Genomic DNA, 24,591 nt, shown 5'->3' with positions numbered 1-24,591 from the left:
CACCAGTAAATAAAAGAGAGAAAAACTAAATATTATTTTTACCACTTCAATACTTTAGTAACACTTTTTCAATAGTTAACTGGAGTCAATCAAGAAAGTATTAGCTATTGGACTGACTGTATGTGTCAGTGAAACTAACTACTGTATATATTTATACACCTCATAGAAAGCACAACAATTCAGTACTTCTAATGAAAATTTGATCGGATGTATTTAAATTTAAATACGTATTGTCTATTAAGGGCAAACAACACAAGTAGGGGGTTGGTAGAGGAACACAGCAAGTGTAATTATAACTTAGTTGCACATAAAAACGCAATCCTGTTTTCATTATAGTTTCAATTACGCTATCAATATATTGTTTAATGTGGAATACTGCTAAAAAATTCTGTAAGCAGCCTCACCCCCATTTATACAAGTAGCCTATTTCCAGCCCTTCATCTTCTTTAAAAGGCCTAAAAGTAATTTATATCAGCAGGCCTGACTGATGCATTATTAATAGTTGATAGGGCACCACATAGCTTTTCATGGACTATTTCAGCTTCATTGATCCATCATTCTTTGCCACTGAAGAAAGCCTTTGTACATAAAAGTTTTTCAAACTAGGAGTTTGCCTTGGGAAACGAAAAGGAAAAGTAAAAGGAATTTAGGCAATATGTAATTAACTTTTTTCTCTTGATCAAATGCATTTAGTTTAGAATTTAATGTCACACTTCTACATAATGAAAGTAGTTTTAAGAGTAATTAAGATAGGTAACGTTTTTTACTATAATCATTAGCCCCTGAAAGCAACATTCCATACTAACATTCTGTGCCAAGAAATCAAAGAAAATTCTATCCTTTTTAAAAAAAGTTAAAAAAAAAAACAATCTATTGGAAATTGTCTCATGGAATACGGACATGCCATTTAAAATTGTCTAAGGATTGCAATTGGAAAGACTAAAAAATTTAAACTCACAGCCACGGCTTCCAGAATCTGTTTGACTGCATCGGCTGCATCTCGCTCACTGTAGTATCCTTTTTCAACAATCCTGAGAAAAATGAGCAAAGAGGGCATATGGTAACATCATTCATGAATTTAAATTCTTTATGAAAAGTTTATCCTGTTTTAATTGTCTTTAAAGCCAAGGGGTAGCACAGAAATTTTTTAAAAAATTCAGCCAAGACATATGAACTGTTTATGTAAGAGAAACATTCTGTTAAAGTTTTGCACAAATGCCAGTTTGAACTGCTAAAACTTAATGCATTTTTTGTAAAAAGTCTGGATTGTAACATCTACATTTTGAAGTGCATATATATGCACCACTGATCCCAGCATAAAGGCTCTGTCCCCAGTTATCTGGACATTTCAATGAGTAAGTGAGCCAGTGATGAAAGGTGAAATGCCTCTGGACAAATAAATTGACAGATGAGCAATTAGTCAGCTTAAATTAAAATTTTTCCCATAAGAAGTAATGGGAATATAGATTGTTTCATATTGAAATGTTCACCTTACAGACAGATTTCCAGGAAGAATTTAGGTTTGAGTAAAGGGTGATGGCTGTAGTGCTTGTCCAGTTTCCCCTTCTTTTAAGCATGTCAAAAGCAATTGTCAAAGGATATAATTTTTACATGAAAGTTTCTAACACTGGGAATCAAACCTGGTACAATATGAACATGACCAACTAGCCACACTCTCTAGAAGATGAAAAAAAGACAACAGTAACATAATTGTGTGACAGAATAATATAGGAATGTCGGTTACCCTCTGGGTAAAAATTAAAGCAAAAGAGTATGGAAAAGAGAATTAAAAAGGATTCGAAACCATTTAAAAGCAGTGAGGAGACATACTATTGAAAGGCAGTAGACTTATTAGCTTGGAATCCAGACTGATTTACTTGAAAACTTGTGCCTTACATTGGCTGTTATAGACACAGATATCGCTTTAAATTTAATCAAATTAATTTTAATGCAGCCTAAGTCAAAGCATGTTCAGCGGTTTTCAAAAGCCTTCAGTAACCATATTTTTATGTGTCTGCTCTGTATCGACCTGTACTAACCATCCTGTAACACTCCCACAGTCTTCCGCATACAGAAGTCAAACCCACCACCCACCACACCAAACAACAGAGCTGTGCCCTAGTTCTCCAATGCCATTGAAATATCTAGGATGATGCCTTCCATCCAACTCCGCAAAGGAAACCTGAGTAATGAATCATTTATTGGCACAGTAAATCTCCCTAGATCTCATGGTTATCTTTAAATGTGAAGATCTGGCAAATGCCAGAAGTAATATACCCTCTACTGTCAACGGTGCCGTGCTGCACAAGCCATCAGCTTAGGGGTTTAGAATGCCCCCATAGCAAGGCACACAGACAAAAGAAGAATAGAGGGCCATCAGGGCAAGATAAAAATAGGTGCTAACAGTGAAATGGTGCAGTTACATCACAGCCATTCATCACTACTTAAATGAATAGGTTTACATTTTGTAACTAACGATTTTGGATGTTTTTGGATTCACAGTTTCGTATTTGCACAAGTCACGACTACTGAATACTGACCTTTTTTACTCCTCAGTAGATGCAATATAGTGCATTACAAAACTGCCAGATTCACACACATTCACACCATGTAAAATATCTTTTTCCAAAGAATCCTTTTTTTGTTGGTACTGTAGAAAATATTTAAGCCCAGGGAGTGTACACTGGAGGGTGGACACTGGCTTCTTATTCCACAGGCTGTACATTCCCAGGAGTGGCCACTGTACTTTTTTAGTAAAATACTTCACCTGAACTGCACTGGTAAAATACCCTGTGGGGTATAAACATTGACAATTACATGTCATACTGGATGCGAGTGTAACCCAAGTCATACGATACTGTACAGGTACTCTTAAGAACTTGGATTTAGAAATTAAGTGAAAATTAAATAGAAATTCTTACCGGTCAAAGAGCTCCCCCCCAGTGACGAGTTCAAGAACCAGGTTTATCTCAGTGGGGGTCTCGAAAATCTCTTTCAATTTAATCTGTAAAAGAAGAAAAATCAATAAGAAAAACAACAAAATGTACTTTCCTCTAACATTCTATTTTAAAAGTATTATAAATCAGACATTCAAACGCAGCTTATGTACTGGGAGGACCCACATTTATATTAATTAAAAACTGTACAAAAGACCAACCTGTCTTAACAGCAAAAACCAAAAATAAACAATACTGACTTAGAAGAATGTGGAGTAAGTCTCATTGAGTCTGACTGTGACATACAGACCAGACAAGCTCAGAACAAAACATGCTCAGGTTCCAAAAGAGAGACAGAAGACCTCTAGAAGATCCCATCTGCCACAGTGTGTTAAACTTGCAGGTTTAACCCAGGTGTGCAGTTAGTGTTGCTTCGAATCCTGAACGCACAGGCTACGGGTCCACGGCTCTTCCCAAAGCTGCCCTTCCTATCAGTCATGCTGATAGCAAATGCACCTTATTTAAGTTGCCCTTGTAATGCCCATTCAGTAAACTGTAAGGCAAGCGACACCATTTTGTAAATAATATTTTTTGCTTAATAATGATTTGTTAATAAACCTGGCTGACAATACACATTTTGTACATTTTTGATAATACACAGTAGTGACTTCATCTGTTAAATATAAGTACAGTGTCAAACTACACTGTAATGTGGAGTCATTATAATGCAAATTCTAGCACATTATTTACTTAGACAAAGGTGACTGCAAGACAGCATGGTATTAACCCTTACAATGTTTGGATGAGAGAGCCGGAGCAGCACACCTATCTCTGTCCTCACGATCTTCTTGTCCACCTACAAAAATAGATTAATTCACTTTAAAAGTATAAACCAACAAACCTGCTGTCACAAGCACACAGCCGTTCTGAAAATTCCTTATCAATAGTGGTACTGTGGCACTAAGGTACAATTCTTAAAAAAGAAATTAAAAACTATCATCAGACTTTCTTTTTTAAGGGAATTTAAACATTAAGTGAAGCAATGCTGTAGAGGGACTCTACTGATCCTTATCGAGTATATGCAAGACGCTTCTAAAAATGCAGCAAAATACAAAAGGGTAAATAAAGCAGAAAAAAATGACTTTCAAATCTCAGTTCGGTGGACAGCTGGTCAATCCTGAAAGATTAACAAGGCTGAGAGTGTTCGCTGCAGATGGCCTGTTGAATTCTAGCAGATCGCAGATCTTAACAGGAGATTGAATTTCCAGTCATGACAGTGGTACTGTTCTGTGGATTTATGCACAAGTGGAGGGGTGGCCCGAAATATTTCCTGGGTGTTTAGATGAAAACAAAACCCTTTATGCTTTTGGTTTGAAGCTGGAAACAAAGAAGCTCAAAATAAAACTAAACTTATTTGTATGACAAGGAACTAAAAAAATCACAAAGGTTACATGAAAAATTTGAGGAATATATTGAAATATTCTGACATTTACCTTGATTTTTAAACGAACTCATACTGACTAGCTTAATTCAGTCATGAGCGCTGACAAAACAGCGAGTAATAACTGCCATAGCTGTAGAATACACTTCCTCCGCCTGCTATACTCTCACACTGTGAGCTCTTGACATCTTGCATGCAATGCATTCCTTTGAAGTGGAATGAAGTCAGCATGCAAGCAGCAGGGGATGAATTTTGTGTTATGCTGAAATTACAGTATGGTCGACACCCCACTATTTCTACGCAAACTGTTCGCAAAATCATCGAGGAAAAATTAATGCCTAGACTAAAAGGTTTTTTTTGCAAAACATCAACAAAATGAATCATGTTTATTTTAGAGCAACGAAATAAAGAACAATGATAATATTTTAATTAGGTATAAAAGAGATTATTTCAAACACAGGTATGTATAATTAGTTATTCCCGTAAGTGAGTCACCACACAAAGGCAGTGATACGTTAGTGAAGATTACAATAACTATTATTCCAACTCAGCTCAAACCACCTAAAACAAATGATTTTTTCTTTTTTTTTTTTTTTACATACGACTAAAATCATTAAACTCCAGGCTTGCTGGCAATAGCTGTTTTCAGCACTATAATCAGCCTAATAAAATTCTGTAGTTGTTCTGTTACAGTGGAAATTTTGTTAGGTTTCTTGCTATTCTGGCTGTTGTCAAATCTGTGTTATTTTACTGAGATGATCTGTTGTAAGCAAGATAATAAATCCTGGTACACGCTGGCTTCCTATATTAAGACTGGCTGTTATGCATTTTTGAGGATACATTTTCATGTTCCTTTATTTAATTTAAACAGCATTTTCTACAAATAACTTCTTTTGTGTTGCATAGCAAAAAACAGCCTGTATTTAGATGGATAGTTGACAGGTGTTAGTAAAACTCTCCCAAACAGAATACAAATGTGGACCTTAATTCATCTTACTTACACAATGTTTTCAGCTCCTGTCTGGTGTTCCAGAGCATTGGTGATCAATAACAAGATGAGGAATGTTACTCATGTTCATTGGATGAATTTGCCAATAATCAGTATTAAATAGGAGTTTGAGGTTGAGGTTTTTATTTTTCAGTAATTTTAAACTAGTTTTAATTATTTGGTAGCTCAATGTGTCACACCCACGCCAGACAACCGCACCTGCAGCTGATCAGTGGAACAGGTTACATAAGGAGCGCTCCAACCCACGGGTTTGCAGAACCTCGTTTGAGCAACCGCAACCACCCAGCAAACCACGACTGTGCCTCCTAGCCTTCCTGAATCCCTTACCCTGTGCTTACCCTTATGCCCATTGTTTTACTCTTCCAGCTTCTGACCTTCTGCCTCGTTTCTTGGACCCCGTCTTGTGGCCATTCCCCGGTACTGTTGCATGCACCTCGGCCACGACTCTGCCTGTCCCTGTATCACCAGCACCAAATAAACAGCTCCTGCACTTGGGTCTGATGTCCCGATTCCTTGCAGTCGGCATGACACAATGTTTATCAAAAAAAAAACTAAAAAGACTTGCAAAGTATTTATTTATTACAGCTATATCTGAGATTTTGTACAAAACTAGCAAATAATCTGAGGGACATCTGTATTATTAATGTTGTAACTTCGTAGTAAAAATTACTTGAGTTAGAAACAAAACAAATCAGACTTCTAGTCCCAACTAGTTGAGGAGCCATAATGAGTTTTCTTACAGGAACTGTAACAGTTTGTTGTGATCTAGTTCAGCTCTATTCAGTTGTCCACTGTTTTATTCTCTCCCTTGAATCTGAGAGAGCTTTTCGCTTGACACAGCTTGTTTGCTGTGACATGCCTATGATCCTGATCCAGCCACAGAAGATAAAACTGTACACACACACACACACACACACACACACACACACACACACACACACACACACTGTCTGAAGCCACTTGTTCCGAGTGGGGTCATGGCAAGCTGGAGCCTAACCCGGCAACACAGGGCACAAGGCCGGAGGGGGAGGGGACACACCCAGGACGGGACGCCAGTTCGTCACAACAGGCACCCCAAGCAAGACTCAAACCCCAGACCCGCCAGAGAGCAGGCACAGGCCAAATCTACTGTGCCACCGCACCCCCCCACTACACTGTACATAGTGTCAGTCAACGTCAGGAAAAAATGCAACACAAAACCCTTCACAAGACACAACAAAAAGTAGGATGTGTCTTATTAATTCATAATGAAGCTTTTTAAAGATATACCGTAAAATCCCTATTTAACACCCCCAGGGGCGTTACAATTTCTAAAAGGGGGGCGTTTATTAGAGGTCATGTGGTAGTGAAATTGATCGTCATTTCTCTCCCTAAAAAGTTCATGCAAATGCCACAAGTACATCGGGTATCACCCCCTAGCATCCTGAGTGAAAATGTGCTTGAGAATGTTGCCGGGGGTAGTACTCGCCTTGCTGGTTGTGAAATTTCGGACTCTGAATCTGACCACTCGCATGACAGACGTCGGGGAGGCGTTGGATTACAATAGTCCCGGACATGATGATGATTGTCAATCAATGTCAGTGTTTTTCATGGAAGTTTGACGTGTTCACATAGTTATTAATGTGTTTGTGGATTGTTTAATACGGACTACGGAAGAGAATGGGATTTAAAACTTGGTACCAGTAAGTTTTTTTTTTTTTCCATTCTTTTCTGATTACTCGAAAAAAACATACCGGGTCATTTCAAAAATGTGTGGGGGCATTAATTAGGGATTTTACGGTAATAAGAAAACTATAAAAGCAAGTCTGGAACATAACATCTGGAGGGCAAATGTTAGATTTATTAAGTCATTCCTAGTGCATGTGAGCTAAAATCAATTCTCACCCAGTTTTAATCACCTCATAAATACTACTTTCAACACACCTTCTTTGCAGAAAAAAAATGAATGAATGACTATGAAACAAATTGATTTAGGGTACCCGATTATTAAAAATGTAATAAAAATGGAAAGTAACAGCCTGTGTGTCAAAAAGCCCACTTACCGTTTTTTTGAGCATTTTCACAGCATAGGGCTTCTGCGTTCCTTTCTGCCTGCATCGGAACACAACGGATGTCGCCCCCCTGCGTGAAGGCAGAAGATACAACAAAGGCTTGAAATGCATGAAAACTCCAGGAGATGCTCACTGGCTCAGCTCTGGCCACTGGAGGACAGCCACCACCGTCCCCCTTCTGAAGGAGGTAGACTCAGCAGAACTGTCCACCAGCTATCCATGAGGAAGAACATCATTCACAGGGCTGAAGTGAATTACAGAAAGTCATCTACTACCAACAAAGTTCCTAAAATAGTGCAACTCATGATTTGTACTCATCTTTCATTTTGGAATGATGACAAATTAGGCTTAATATAGTTTGCAATTGGAGAACTCTTGACATATCTATACTTTCTATAAAGGAAAGCAGATATTACAGCATTTCTTTGGATTACCATGCAAGTCAAATGTTAACTTTTCAAGTTTAAGAAAGTTAAACACCTGGGTTAACCACATATTTGTGAAGGGAGCATCTGGTGTGGTCCATAGCAGTAAAATGCACTTCCTTACCAGATGTGTAATGCTTATCGATGCATGATCCTCACCTTCATAAAAAATTAATTTGGGTTGTAAACTAAGAGGAATACAGAGGGGGACAAACTTTCAGCTAAAGATTTTTTGAGTAGTTGAATGAATGCTGTTCCAGTAATCAATATTCAGGAGCTTTTGAGTCTTGTTACATTTTGCAGAAAAAAAAAAATCCTAGGAGCAAATCATAGTCTGCTAGTTGATAAGTGCTTTGAACAAAGGTTTGAGAAGATGAGAAAATGTTTGAGAATTCCATACATTTTACCACCTTCAGAGTCTCACAATTAAAAGGCGATCAGGTTCTGTTTGAGAGTAAGATTAAGACATCTGATATATTCTTCAGATTGCTTAGTCATGGCTGTTTTGTGTCTTTGTTCATAGTAGTCTTACCAACGTATAGAAACAAGGTAAAATGTTACATTTTGTACACACTTTAGAAATGTAAAGTTCACTAATATTTACATGAAGTCAGAAAAAAAATGCTTATAATTGTAAAAACATAGCAGAAATTTATCAGAAAGTGTGTTAATTTCACAGCTCATTAAAATCTAATGTAAAGTAGGTCATTGTTTGGAGTCATTGCAGCACTGTTCATAAAATTCATTCAGATTAGTCCATTTTTGTAATTTAACAAAACCACACTCACACTCTCTGCCACACTTTCAAATTTAGAATAGAAAGTGTGATGAATAACATGAATAAACTGTTTAACTCCATAGTGAGTGAGCCACAACAATGGCTGCACTCATTTCAAGCCTAAGGACACAAGAGGAGGACAGAACATTGTGGAAGCTCTTTATCTGTATGGTGTCCAAAGATTCGACGCTGATTGGACGGCGCTTAACAGTGATTAAGGAACACTGTCTTGCAAACAGAAATAAATGTAATTTAATGTAACACAAACAGTAATGCACATAGTGAGACATCAAACCTTTAGACTGCCTCCATGTTCCTCTAGCGACTGAGAGGGAAATATCCTTTAGGGAAAGCTGAAATCAAAAACTGCTGGGCCTGGAGTACTGCACATCTGCATGTTAAAACACTATTCCAACCACTGCTCCATGTAGTGCTCAAATCACTGCTCATTTACACTCAAATTCATTCAAATTAACCAATAATCCTAGAGGTTCACATACTTTTGCCAGACACAGATATATAAAATTGGACCAATTTTTTCAATAAATAAATGAACAAGTATAATGTTTTTGTCTAATCTGTTTCGTTGGGTTCTCTTTGTTTTAGGACTTACATGAAAATCTGATCATGTTTTAGATATATTTACACAGAAACAGAGAAAATTGTAAACAGTTCACAAACTTTCAAGCACCTCTGTAGATGAAGTAAATCACAGAAAGTAAATAAAAAAATCTCAGAGTAAAAATGGTATGTGATAAAGTAAGCATCTCAAAAGAAAAAATGAGAACTGGTCTATCTGAGTTGACTAAACCACCACAGATGAATGGAGGAATTACCTGCAGGAAGTATAATGAAGCAGTTAAGTCCTGAAGATCCCTCTTAATGCCACTATGGAAAATTGAAATCGTTCCAAGGCTCCTTTTCGAAAGGATAAAACTGTAAATCCACCCATACTACAACTGAGACTTTGACCAGTAAAATATGAGAAAATCGATTAATATTTGGAAAACAGATGATGTATGTTATTGGCAAATTTATTACACGTTACCTCCATTTTAAATCCAGCTTTTATAAATTAATTGGGTCAGTACTACCTCAGTCCTAATCCTCTACCTTGCCCAATCCATTTCACCGCAACTTTGTTTATATAATGAAACAATATGGCCCAAAAGAGGGAAAAGGGACTTTTCACAGGTAATATGACATGAAAACTTCTCTGATAAATGTATATAACCACTCAGTTCAGCAGTAAGAGCTAATTTTCTGCAAAACCTGCAACAGTGGGTCACGACATCAAGTCTTATTTCTTAATTTGGTGATACAGATTACAGTGTAAATAAAATGGTTGTAAAAAGTGGTAATGTTGCATGACCAAGCTCAAAGCAAAGCAAATCAATCCCTATAAAAAGCAAGTGAAAAAAATGCACGTTTAGAATTCAGAGATGATGAAGGGACCCACTAAGTCAACTACTCTTCCAGGGGTTTATGAGTTCTCTTTCACTATGATGGACTGAGACTGGACATTCACCATACTCAGAATGACTCAACCCAAGCTTCACTGCAATAAAAAGTTCAGCATTTTGTTATTCTGAAGAATTAAATATAAAGAGAACCACATAAATACAAACTAGGGGGTGCGGTGGCGCAGTGGGTTGGACCACAGTCCTGCTCTCCAGGGGGTCTGGGGTTCAAGTCCCGCTTGGGGTGCCTTGCGACGGACTGGCGTCCCGTCCTGGGTGTGTCCCCTCCCCCTCCAGCCTTACGCCCTGTGTTGCCGGGTAGGCTCCGGTTCCCCGTGACCCCATATGGGACAAGCGGTTCTGAAAATGTGTGTGTGTGTGTGTGTGTATAAGAAATGTTAAACAGACTACCCACAGTAAAAAAAAAAAAAAAAAAAAAAAAACATATCTGTGTTTTTTAAGTTACGAAGACAATCCCACTATTCTCTTACAATGATCCTTAAGCTCCTCCTTGCTATCAGAAATTTTGAGTACGTCATTTAATTAAATTATTAAAACTTAATTTCGGACATGGCATAAGGATTTATATTAATGGTGCCTCTGCTGTCTGCCTGAGACAAGAAAGGAAATATGATGATAGTATAATTGGAGACATTGCAGAAACAGCTTGAAAAACTGTGCTATAAGCAGAGGAAACACTCTACATGTCAGCCTTAACAAACAGAACAGAAAATAGTTTCCCCAATGTTTGAAGATTATAAAAAAATGTGATAAACTGATACTCTCACATGGAACAAGCTCACTTGAATCTGTCCCTTTTAGCAGCTATATCTTCAACAAAACCCTGTTACCATGTACAGATAACAGGGTCAGACACTGAATGCACACTGGAACTGAAGAGCCAGGGTGCTCACAGTCACATCACAATGGCTTAAGAATAAGGAGGTGAATGTCCCTGAGCGGCTCAATGTGCCAAATGGAATCCAGTTGTGGATTTGGAGAAAGCCTTGAAAGAATGACACATACTGCCTGTAAGTGAAGCGCCAGCTAACTGAAACAGCTGCAGCGAACCGGCCAGGAGGGATGGGCAAAAAAGCCTGGCATCTTGTTTGACATAAGAAGTTAGAGCCTTCCTCAGAAACACTTGACTCTGTCACTGCTGTCAAAGGTGCTTCAACAAAATACTGACCTCATGCAACATATTTCAGTTTTGTTTCTATTATGTTACAGCGACTGTTGGCAAAATCTGACCCCAGAAATCTTCAATTCCACCACTGAAGTTACCAATGAAATATCGCATGTGCATAATTAAATATGCATAATTTTGTCAGTTTAAAAATGGTTAATGGTTCACCATAAGAAGGGACTGCACAGTATAAGTGTAGATACACTCATCGCGAGACCAATAATATTGTATATTAAACTTGCTGTTAATGTATGTTTAGGTCAATGATGACTAACAAGATACCTATCAATTGTAACACAAGACTGATCATTTTTTGACATTACAGAAGTAATTATTCATACTGCACACATATCTAGCCTTATTAATCACTTATTACTATGAAATTGACAGCTGGTAGCGTAGTGGTTAGGGTCACTGCCTTTAGATCCAAAGGTTGCAGGTTCAATCTCCAGCTGTAGTACCTTTGAGCAAGGTACTTACTCTATATTGCTCCATGTAAAATTACCCAGCTATATAAATAGGTAAATAATTGTAAGTTGCTTTGTAGAAAAGTATCAGCTAAATGAATAAATGTAATTTCTAGGATTAAATGAAGGCTACTAATTTACATTTATTCTTCAACTGACCTTAAGCTGCTTACACTTATTGACCCATTTTTACACCTTGGCAAATTTTCACTGGAGTAATTCAGTGTAAATACTTTGCTCAAGAGTACTACAGCAGAAGGAAGGATTCAAACCTGGGTTCTTGTGTCCAAATTCAGTGCCTTTAACCACTAAACTACCTGCTACACCGGGTAGGTTGGCCTAGTTACATTAAAAAACACAAAGTGCTCACGTCAGCCCTGAAAAACATGCGTTATTTCCTTCTACTATTAGTTAGAAGGCTTAATTAAAAGAACAGCAATATATTTGCTAATTAACAGTGCATTGACATCTAAGTCGAAAATAAGATGAAGCTCTGCCAATGCACACAAGGAATCTTAAATGCAGAGCTCTGTTTGTTATAGACCAAACTGTGATCTGAAATATCTAACTATAAAAAAATACTTCATGCACGTTGAGATAAGAGTGGTGCTACAGTAGCATCTCACCTGCTCCCCACAACTACCCACACTATAACCGTAGCTTTCACAATGCGATATTCAATTTAGCTGGAAGTTAAGCTTCCTTTGTCTAACATCCGTTGCAGCAACTGGAAAATAATAACCAACTTCAGATATCCTTATTAAAATCTGAGCCATGTGGAGTGGAAACCCCATTGCTCCAAATCAAATTTGAAATTCATCAGTCATTACACATATTACATTATTTGAAGTGACTGCACTGATTTCCCATAACCACATATTGTGTCCTGCAACCTAGAACAGAGACACTAACTGAGCACAAGTGTCTGGCTTAACCAAGCAAGAACTCCAAATAATACTATATTTTATGAGTGTTATTACCAGCGCTTGAGAGAGAAGAGAATAATAAATTATCATTGATTATCAATTTCTTACAGAAGTAGTCAAGCCATTGTGTCAAACTATTCCTGCAGAATTCATACCTGTCACTGCCGCTAAACTGCTGGTCAGTATTTTCTATTTTCACACTTTTTATAGGCCTATGCCACATATGGTTATGATGATGAAGACGACGAAACATTTTGAGAACTAAAATTCTCAAAAGCTTTTCGGTTTGAAAAGTATATTCAAAATTAATTAAATCTGGGTCTTGTATTAACGAGTCTAAATGAAATATGTACAATGCATTTCCTTAATTCACACCTGTATCCCAGGTTGTTGACCGTTTCTGGATCGATGGACAAATGTTCACATCATATGATTTATGCCATTCAGGAAATCACTTTTCCCCTAGTCATCCACTGCATCAACTGAGAACCTGTTATGAGGTAAGATGCTCCATGGCTAGAAGTGTTGGGATGGCCACTCCAAAATACCAAAAGAGAAGACCTGCGCAGCAAGTTACTTATTAAACTTTATTTAGTTGAGATCTTTGTCCAAGAAGTTTTAATCAACTTTACAATAATTTACCAATTTATACAGCTGGGTATTCTAAATCTAATGATTCAAAATCCCCTGATCAAGGGTACTACTGTCATGCAGTACAGAGGATGAGGGGAAGGCTGGACCCAAGAGCAGGATCGTTTATTTGGAACTGAGGATCAGACGAGTTCTCGTTGTTGTGGACAGGAGAAGAGTCGGTTGATCGGCAGTCAGAGTGGGAGCGAAGATCCGTATTCGAAGTCAGGGGGCGAGGCGAATGGTCAGAAGCCAGGGAACAAAGAACAGGAGACGGGGACAAAGGAGAACAGGACATAGGATGTGGTGAGTAATGTCGGTGCAGAGGGGACGGTTGTCTCGGTGAGATTCTGGGAAGGGGCTGAGGAGTGTCTTATGAAGCCGAGTGCTCCGATTACCGTCGAGTACTTAATCGGAGCCAGGTGCTGCTGATTGTGGTGCGGATGTGACAACTACAGTGAGAGTGGGATTCAAACTGAGAACCCTCAGATGCTCCAAACCACTTTGCAGGTCCCTACATAAAGCATATAGCAACAGTGGAAAACATGAAAGTTCCTGGCTTCAGTACTAAGAGGAACCTTCCAGTTGTACCCTTGAGCAAGATGCTTCAGCTCAATTTCCCCCAATATAAACTCCATCCACGTAAATGGGTCAAACATTATATTCCACTGCACAAAAACCTTTACTGAGCAATAACTCATATATTTTGATTGGATCCTGACCTGACCTCAGGTTCTTATAGTAAACAGATATCTGTACTGCACCCTGTGGTTGCAGCACAGTGCGGGGGAAGGGGTGCGCAGAACCTTTTCAACTAACAAGTTCAGAGATGAGACGTTAACTGCCTTTCCATTCATACGTATCGCGCATCCTGTCACCTGCAAGCTGAAGAGATGAAGAAGAAGAACCACCTACCCCTAGCATAGCGCCACATGGAGAGCTGTCCTGAATTACAGCACAACGTGTCTTTGGATGCATGTGGGAATTAACCCAATTTCCCTGCCTGTTCCTTACATAACCAGCATGAGGAAAATCTGTGGAAAATTTACAAACTACAGTACAGGCAGAAGATGCAAGTCATTCTTGAGCATGTTTGCCATGACTGATGACTGATTGTAGCTCTCTTGCCCTATAATTAAATACACTGTGAGCTTGTATGTGCTGATATTGATATTGTTTCTCCCATGGCACTCCTTTCGCCTCCTTTTTTGTCATACTTCTGCCACAATAACACAATCCATCTATTACTTCAACAGCAATAACATCATTTCAGGAAAAAAGAAAATTTCACCTCGACTTATACGGAAAATATTAGAAAGACAGGATTTAGTCGAATAAAAACACACACTTTAATTGAAATGGGAAAAAATATAACTTTTGTTTGCAGGTGCACACTAAGTTCAGGGGAAAATTATGATACCTGTGAGTGAACAATATCAATTTTGACTTTTATAACTAACAGAATATCCACGCGAGGGATGTTTCTGAGCCTGCACGGAGCACTGCTAACTTGGTAAAGGTATGCTCGCAGAAAAAGGAACAGCAGCACACCCTCACCTCAACCCCAAAAATCATCTTACAGGGATGGACTCAGCAACCAAATGAGCCCCACTACACAAGTACCTTCATCAGCATTATTATTGTTATTGTTTACAACACATATTTGCTTCTTGTGACTAAGGGAAATCCTAATGTACTTCTGCACAACTGACATACATCCATCCAACCACCCATCATCAATAACCACTTGTCCGACACAGGGACACAGTGGACCGGTGTCTATCTCAGAGGCATAGGATGTGAGTGGGGACACCCTGGATTGGACAGCACTCCATTACAAGGCAACCAGATACGCTCGCTCGCTCACACATACACACATCAAAGGCAGTTCAGAGTGACCAATCCACCTGAAATACACCTTTGGACTGTGGGAAGGAAAATAAAGCAGCAGGAGAAAACCCATGTGAACAAAGGGGGGACATGCAAGATACTCCAACTGATTAGATCGCCTATAGACAAAATATTCTGCACCTTGTTACGAACTATAATAAAGAGAAAGGATAAGGCTAACTACTGCAGGTGTTACTGCTCTGCAAAGGGGAATTAAATCATGAGATATTATTTATTTATTGTTTAATCCAATTTAACCGGCCACTGGTTTACTCTCTCTAATAAAATGTGCATTGTTACCACGGTGACTCAGGTGTCAGTTTCACATCTCCTCTCCTCTATCTCCACAGCTTAAAGTGGCCTTTGCAGAAAAACTGAACTAGAACTATTTTATAGCCCAATTCACTTCTTCTAAATGTAAAAAGTTTTGTTTGTCTTTCTGCCGAGCACTAAGAATGGCAGACTGTTGGTTCTATGAGACAACTGCTTCCTGAATAAAAATGCACTAGAATAACAATCGGCATTCAATAAAAGTGTAGTATATTTTAGGTACAATATGCTGATAAGAACCGAACATGCAACCCAGAATGAATGAAATTTGCCTACTCATGCCCTGCAGGCGAGAGTAAGCCTTTCTTCAAACTGACATTAATATGGTGTTGCATTATCCTGATGGATTCTCCCTCAGGACAACAGGTGTGAAAGCATCTTCTTGCCCTCATTTCAACGAAATGTGGAAACCAGATCTTCAACTCATTAACCTGATACAAAAATTTTAACTCACGTTATCATAATTAGGTGGCTGACTAAGATATTCTAGCGTCGGAGTTCATTCACTTTGGCACATACTCTGATTTCTATTTAACCACTGCTGTTCTACTTGTATTATACGCATTCACTTCTGTGAACAACATTTAGAGGTTGCGGATATGAAACCTTTCTTTTAGAAAAGTGTAGTTTTGACTAATCATGGATTTTAATATAACATATTGACGTTTATTAAAGTACAGATTGCCATCTTTTTTCAATGAATTTATTTGATTTTCTCATCTCAACTTTCAATGTGAAATTTTTCTACTAAGCAATTAAAAATGAGACACTCATTTATACACCAGAATAACTTTTACTGGAGCAATTCAGGGTAATTACTTTGATCAAGGGTGCTACAAAAGGAGGTGGAATTTGAACCCTGGTCTTTCAATGGGTCTTCAAAACTGCAACTTGGGGCTCATGAATACTGTAAAAATATACTGTAAAAGAATAACAAACCAGCAGTGGCCATAAGTTTTAACTTCAATGAAATGACATCCATTTAAAAAATGTACACAATGTAGTGCTGCAAAAAATATGAGAACCCTGACATAATTACAGAACGCTGGAACATACTAACTTCTCTTGTTTAAATATGCACATTTATAAATTCCCAAATTATAGCCAAACGCAGAGGCATAGAAGAGTAATACAGATGGGAAAAAGCAATATTGCCTGCCTACGAACTGCACTAAAATCTGAGATGAGAAAGCCATTTCTGATTCACGGCACACTTGCCTTCTGAAGAATCAGACAGCAGTGGCACTGTGGTGAAATGTGACCTCATTTAGTCATTGACTCACTTTCCCTGGTAAGTACCTCAACCAGAATATCCAGTTGTGTTACTTGTTTTAAAAATGAAAAAAATAAGGCATTTTTTATCACGGACACAGGGCCATATTCTTCCATTCTCAAATGTACATTAATATGCGCTAAACGCTAACTGTTTTATTGCTGTAATATTTTGGTCAGACTGCAGTATACAGGTGTAAATTGCTATACAGTAACAGTACATAAGACTAGACTTATGAGAAACAAATGGTTAAATAAATAGACTTCAAAGGAAAATTGCAGGAAGTTACAGCAGCATGCATAAATACAATAATGCAGTGACAGAAAATAGCACCAAAAATTAGTGAAGTAGAAAAACTGAAGTAATGCAGGTGTAAAAATAAGTGAACCATAAGTTACATTGGTTAAACCAAGTGGGTAAGTTGAATCACGTGTGTAAGACATTAAATAAACTTATTAAATTAATAAATGATCGAGTTAAAATTTAGATTTTGCACATTTATTTTTGTATTTTATACAAGAACGACAATCCTTACAGGGTTCACATACTTTAAAGCAGCACTGTACACTTAAGTGTTTCTCTAGTGTTAATGAAAGATGCAGTGAAGTGAATTATTACAGAAAGATTACCTACATGTCTTGTATGTCAGTGGAGTCCCAGCCTGGGAGGACAAGTGACTTGGAAAAAGAGGACACTCACCTTTCAAAAAGCAAAAATTAATGCTATTCTCATAATGCTGAAATCTTCCAAAATTAAAAAGAGGTACACAATGACATCTATGAATTTTTCTCTCCATTTCCAAGAATTAGGTATTCCTGGTAATCACACTGTAGTATCTACTATAACACTCACCTGATCTCCTTTCTTAACAACCCATTTTTTACATTAACCATCTGTACAATAGTTCAGACAAAGTTCTGGTAGCAACAGCAAAACACAAAGATTCTTAATGCTAAATTAATACTTTCCTTTGAAGGCCATTCAGACAATTTTCCATTTCATTTCTTTTGCATCTGGAGCACTATGACAGAGAATGCCATTAAAAAATTATTAATTTTGCAGATTTCCTTAGGATATCATTACTGCATCCTCCATTATGGAGCAGAATACAACTATTTTAGCCAACAACTTCATGATTTCTGTAGGCAGACAAAAATCACCATTATATTGAATTTCTACAAAAAGAATGATATTTTGTGCTTTTAGAAAGAATAAAGAATGTCTTGGTTCCAATTTCTCATTATGACTTTCAGCATGGATTTGAACTGCAATTACAGGTAGCAAAACTCATTTCTTTACACTCATTAGTTTGCTGTTCCGAAAAAAAGTTGCTATTTAAAACTGACTGTTTAAATCCAGTTTTAAATAGTTGGCAGATGAATATTATTTCTATGTTCAGTAAACTGACATATCTTGAGCCTATCCCCTGGTTTTAGATAAAATGTTTGCTTAAATATTTTTAATACCTTGTTTAAAGTAAGGCAAGTATAATCAGTTTGTCAACACAGAAATAAAAGTATTTTCTCTGATTACAGGTAAAGACTCAGTCTTCAATGCAGAAAATAGAAGAGCAATGTAAACACACCAGCAAGATGGTTCAACATGAATTCTGCATAAACCGTTTATTTAAAATACTGTGATTATAAGTAGTTGTAGAGAGCATAATTGGAAGCAGCATTTGGCGTAGTCACTGAAGATGTTGAGTACAAAAGGAAGGTCATGGGTTTGAATCCTCAGTCCTACTGCAGTTTTCTTGAGAACAGATAAATTAAGAAATTTCCCTACTGCATACATGGGTGAAAATTTTCCAGTACCTTAGTGACAAACCTTACATTGTACGTCACTTCAGACAAGTTTTAGGTAAATAAAACATATTAAAAAATTATAAATTACATAAAATCTGAAAAAAGAAATTACTTTGACAAGAATGTCAGTTTCTCTACTTCAGTACACAGTTGATGCCTTAGACGTAGTGTCTCCGATAAAGCATCTGTCTGTAGACAGATGTCCCACATGCCTCCTCTCTCTAAAGCCATACTGAAACATACATGCTATTACGTACACTTCCTTTAAATTCGGTCACATTACACCCCATAGGCATGGCCTCAGGCTAGGTTACAAAACACATATGGGCAAAAATGCCTCATATACATTTACTCTTGCCGCCATACATTTACTCTTGGAAAAACAGTTTGATGCTCTTTAATACCCAGTAGATTTATCAAATTGACATTTATTTTCACACTTCCAAAAGAAGCTAACAATATAATAAAAAAACCTTGGAAAATTTATGCACCTACATTTCGTTGTTTGTCTTCAATGACAACTTCTTGTTATGACAGCCTGTCTGACTGCTCTACGCATTGTTCATCAACTAAACGTGGGTTAGTTTTACAGTTATCACTCCAGAATGGAGGAAACTTGTTTTAATGTTCCTTGTCAAATTTAAAGGCACTAGATGGTAATAAAATACAACTCTCTGTACGTTAAAAACATTTTAGATGATCAGTAAGATGATCCTACAGATGATTTATTTCTAGAATTAATCAAATAATTTTGTATTGATACTTAAACCTGTTAGAAATGTTTTTAACATTGGATATAAAGTGTGCTAATGAAATCTGAAGATTACGGCATACTTTTCATTTATGATATATGACTGAAAACAGATACAGACATACCCTATTTAAGTTGCAAGAAGTTTCATTTAGTGCCCCTACTTTGGCAAGGTGCTCCACATCCATTATATATGCAGTTACTCATGTAAAGTACACCTGCAAAAACTGTCGTATTGGACTGACTGTGTTTTGAGGTTTGCGTGTCTATCTTTCTGTCTGTTGGTGAAATGCACTTTTGTTTTCTCTGAGTTGTACATCGCTTTGGAGAAAAGCATCTGGTGATGAATAAATGTAAATGTAAGCAACCCAGACAGCTCAGTAGGGTGGAAGGTAACAGCAAGGTTATTTGGACTGTCTTTCTCTCCCAGCAGCTGGTGGATGGCGGTGGGAATACAGCCCCTCCCTCTGGTGAGCTGGGACATCTTGTATAAACACCCTTGTGTTTTCAACCTACTGGCAGGAGTATTTACGGCACGGTGTAAATAAGAAATAATAACTAAAAATAAAAAACTGTGCACAGAACTAGATCAGGTTGCTGGTTCTCACTTGCAGCTCCTCAATCCAATCTTTTCTCCACATCACATGAAATTCACCAGTACAAGCATAAAAAGAAATAAAAACACGATTACAAGAAATTTAAACAAGGTAAATTGTATGTTACTTACCTTGAAACACAGACCACAACAGTATATCACCTAAGACCTAGAGGTATTACATGGAGGTAGAGGGAGCAGCACTTCACTGATGGTCTCAAAAATGGTAGATTGAAAAACTCCAGATGGACTGAGTAGGGGTCAATCCCACCATCTCTCGCAGCACACAGGTGCTGTGAGGTGGCAAGCTACTAACTACAGCACCATGCCTACAGATGTTTGTAAAGTGCACCCATACAGAATAGGAGCGTAAAACTACCTTATTTCAGCTCCCTTCCACAGCATTTATAAATCTGGTGTTCTTACATGTTGGTGATTCTAATAGTGCCAATAAGAAGAAAGAAGCTGTTACCATGGAGACCTAAGTGAAGATAATCGGTAAATAAAAGTTAAAAGCAACTAGAACACAACAAACACTCCACAAGCTTACGTGATAAATAAGTCAACAATCATCACCGAATAAGAGTGTGTATTCAAATGTATTTTCGACCATCTGCCCATCCAATATCAGGAAGTTTTTATTACATTTACATTTATTCATTTAGCAGACGCTTTTCTCCAAAGCGACGTACATCTCGGCAAAAATACAATTTGTGCATTACATTAAGAAAAAGAGACATGGCTGCAGACATCTGATTCTTAATTAAACCTAGTTTGTTATTATCCACTTAATGCACCGATGTTCATCGATCGAGTAGGTGCATAAAACACAGGACAGATGAATCCTGATGACCTCCTACCAAATTTTTATTTGTTTTTTTATGAATAAGGTACACAAACAATCACATACAATGCTGGAGTAGCAGCTGTGTAAAGGCCTATCTGGGGAAGATCATGAAGTTACCGTGCATGAACTTCTACACCACACATGAGCTGGAGAGATCTTGGGCGAAATGGGTCTGGAAAAGGTGAGTTTTCAGACCCTTCTTGAATGTAGACAGAGTTTCTGCAGTTCTGAGTGAGAGAGGAAGGTCACTGCACTGCAGCAGAGCCAGAACCGAGAACCTCCGTGCTTTGCTTTTTGTGCATGGGACCACTAAGCGAGCAGAAGCAGACGAGCGTCGGGGTCTGGCTGGGGTGTTGCGGTTGATCAAGTCTTGTAAATATCTGGGAGCAGTTCTTTTACAATGCAGGATTGCAGTAGTCCAAAACCAATCCTGGAAATATTTGATGTGGCACAAGATATACTGAGGATGGAACATCAGTATTTCTGTTTTCAATAATTTTTAATTAGTATTTGGTTTAAACTCAGTATGTATCATAGTTGTATCCAACGTTTTCACAAAACCTAATCAGCAGATAAATCAACTGAGGTTTGTTTTATTAAGGTTTTATTCATTTTGGCTATGGGATAAAAACGTGATTTTGGAAAACAGTGAGTCACAAATGACCCTCCAGTCTGAACTATGATTATAAGTTAAGGAGATACACTGAGAGGAGTAGGTTAAGGTGGTTCAGACATGTTTAAAGAATGCTCTCTGAGCGGTTCCCACTGAACTTAGATCAGGCAGCTCCCGCTGGGAGGAAATCCCAGGGCAGACCCAAGACACGGTAGAGGGATTATATCTCTTGGTTCTGCTGGCAATACCTGAGGATCCCCAGGAGGAACTGGGGAAAAGAAGGGTTTGGGCCTGCCTACTCAGGCTGCTGTTAGCATGACCCTCTATAGGAGAAGGGATGGAAACTGAATGACTGAGAAACAGCAGAAAAAACCCAAATAGCTCAAATCCCAAGACCAATTATGACTATGCACTATAAGCTGCAATGCAGACAAATCAGAACCGTCAAAAAACCTCACCGTATCATATGCAGTATATGGTCAAGGTAGGAAATATGACTTTATCCTGATGGTTTTCTATGTTCGGGGGGCACGGTGGGTTTGACCAGGTCCTGCTCTCCAGTGGGTCTGGGGTTTGAGTCCCACTTGGGATGCCTTGCGACGGACTGGCGTCCCGTCCTGGGTGTGTCCCCTCCCCCTCCATCCTTACGCCCTGTGCTGCCGGGTTAGGCTCCGACTCCCCGCGACCCCGCATGGGACAAGCGGTTTCAGATGTGTGTGTGTGATGATGTGGGTTTTCTATGTAAAATGTTAATAGCCTGAGATATTTTGACATATGCCACATGTCCTTTATTTTACCTGTGAATTTGCAAAACGTAAAAAAAAAAAAAAAAAAAAAAAAGTAAAAACAGCTACTCAAGGTGGGGTCTGCTTCAGCAATGCGGAAGATAAAAACGAAGACATATCTAAAGCTGAGAAGTTTTTTTTCTAAATTTGCTGTATTTATCAGCTGACCGTAATTCAGAACGGCAACACAGGCACAGGAGTAGAGCAGACAACCGGGACATTAAATCAGAATGTTGTCATCCTACTGTACGTTACTCTCACCGTTTGTCCGGACACACCTGTCCAGCTCCGCCACGAATGTCACTTCAGCATAACTCCTCGGACCTGGATATGTGCTGCACGTCAAAGTGTGTGCAACCTGAGTACATCCCGGCTTCAGCACCGTCACTTCCCACGACTATAAAGATGACCGCAGCTGCTCGATCGGGGTCCGAACCTTCGCTGTCGAGCAACGAGAACTTGTACGGCACCATAACGTGAGACAAGATTAGCTGAGGAAATCCGCAGCAAGAGTCGTTCCTAAGCAAACGGTCGCCCTGATTCAAGGCGGTCACTGGGAAACCCACTCGAGCTCATTGCACTCGGCCACAAACGAGGCCGAAACCACTCTGGCACGGTAAACCTTTTTTTCTCACAGACACATAAGGAAAAAAGACATGGACATTGGACATACGACTATACAACATGGAGAAATAACATAGTAATACTCAAAACACAGAGTACATTTATGAAAACCAGTGAGAAATACAATTGTTCCATCCTTTTTGCAGTTGAGTTGTACACTAACTAAACAGCCATCTGTGGCATCCGCCTTTCCAGTTTTGAGGCTTCAAATTTTGTGTTACTGTAACAGGATATTACTAATATTACCAGAGATTCTTCACAGCTGGCATGTTTATTATGTCTTTCAATAGCAAAAAAATCAATTACAGAAAGTCTATGTAAGAGATTCCGTTTTAGGTAATTTTGTTTGAGGCTGAGGCAAAAAAAAAAAAAAAAAAAAAAAGGAAACGAAGTATGCATCTATCCGCATTATTTCCAGTGCTCAATGCACCTCCGCGGTGGAACAGCACTTACTGAGTCAGGATCGCCACACCACCATGCCAGCAAAGTCGTATTTTTTTTACTGCGCGCTGCACACAGCAGTAACTGCGGCGCTTCGCGGCTTTTTTCACAGCACTTCTGTCATCCGACGAAACTCGTTCCGTTCGCAACGAGGCTCAACGACCCGCAGCGCGAGCCTCGCAGCAGGAAACTGTGGTAACGGAATCCGAGGCGGCGACACGTGACGCGCGCGAGCGAAGCAGCGCGCGAGCGATCGAAGGCGCGGAGCAGACGTCCGTCCATCCTTCCTCCGTGTTACCTCAGTGGTGGCAAACAACTCCGCTACTACTGGAAATGAAAAGTTAAAATCTCTACAATACAAGTAGTTACTCTAGTCTATTCTCATGGACAACACCGACGATCATTTGCTTCGCATCAGTTTCGACGCCTAGTTCCCAAGTAACCTAAAACATTGATGAAACGAAGGATAATAAACCTGAGAGAGCGTTATTCACAGACGAAGCGTAATTATTAACCTCTTAAAAAGCGCGCCGCTGCCTTGCTGGTAAAATTGACAGACTCACCGTCCCAGTTCGGACTGTAGCTCGTAGTAGTCCGCCAGCGTCTCCTTCTTGGAGCCGTCTATCCAGTAGTCGGAGGCAGCCGCCGAGCTGGAGGAAGGCATGGTGACTTTCAGCATCTCCGACTCTTGGCTCCCGCAGCCCTACCTACTACCGTACAGCCGCGCAGACCGTGCGGTCTCTCCGAGCGGCGCGATGATGCTGGAGAAGCAGCTACCCGTCCGAGATTAACACACACACACACCGAGAGACTTGGTTATCCTCGCCGCAAACTAAGCGATACGAAACTGGGCGGGGGAAGCGTGTTAGGAAGCCGATGAAAAAGGGGAGTTCAAACAGCTGTCCGCCCGGCCATGTGAGGTGCACCTGCAGCAGGCGTCCAGCGCTGTGCAGTGAACGGAGCCCAGGCAGTGTGGGCTGCCAGGCGCCGGGGGACTGGGGACGGGGCTGCGCGCGCCGTCGGCCTCCGCTGGGTCTTAGAGGCACCCGGATAACGGCACCGAGCACAAGCATCGTGTCATGATCGGTACAGATCATTCAGTATCGAGTGTGTTCACGCTCTGGAAACAGGGCGGTGTTCAAGTGCTGCTGCTTCACACGCACTGACTAAAGTAGTACTTGCACCAGAGGCACTGTCACTTCTCCTGACTGTAAAAATAACTGCAACTGCCTGAATTACATGCGGTAGATGACAGTATCTGAGAGTATGAGACAGCAGGTGGCGTAGTAGTTGGAGCTGCTAGTTGCAATAAAAAAAAAAAAACTCAG

At 39.2% G+C, this 24,591-nt stretch overlaps 1 protein-coding gene across 1 annotated transcript in view; it reads right to left on the bottom strand.

Moving 5' to 3' along the window:
* The window catches only part of camk4 (calcium/calmodulin-dependent protein kinase IV), a 44,486-nt gene extending 20,221 nt beyond the window's left edge, over positions 1–24,265 (bottom strand). Inside the window, exons 1-5 of the mRNA XM_018736878.2 lie at positions 23,827–24,265; positions 7,429–7,507; positions 3,730–3,792; positions 2,922–3,004; positions 959–1,031 (exon numbers count right to left, since the gene is read on the bottom strand). Of these exons, the coding sequence (XP_018592394.1) occupies positions 959–1,031; positions 2,922–3,004; positions 3,730–3,792; positions 7,429–7,507; positions 23,827–23,942 (414 nt within the window). The 5' untranslated portion in view covers positions 23,943–24,265. The remainder of the gene's footprint in view (positions 1–958; positions 1,032–2,921; positions 3,005–3,729; positions 3,793–7,428; positions 7,508–23,826) is intronic.
* Between the last annotated feature and the right edge of the window lie 326 nt (positions 24,266–24,591).

This window comes from Scleropages formosus, chromosome 6 (assembly GCF_900964775.1).
Source record: "Scleropages formosus chromosome 6, fSclFor1.1, whole genome shotgun sequence".
In the NCBI taxonomy this organism is placed as follows: Eukaryota; Metazoa; Chordata; class Actinopteri; order Osteoglossiformes; family Osteoglossidae; genus Scleropages; species Scleropages formosus.
The sequence above is the reverse complement of the archived record's forward strand: the minus strand, read 5'-3'. Positions and strand labels throughout refer to the sequence as shown.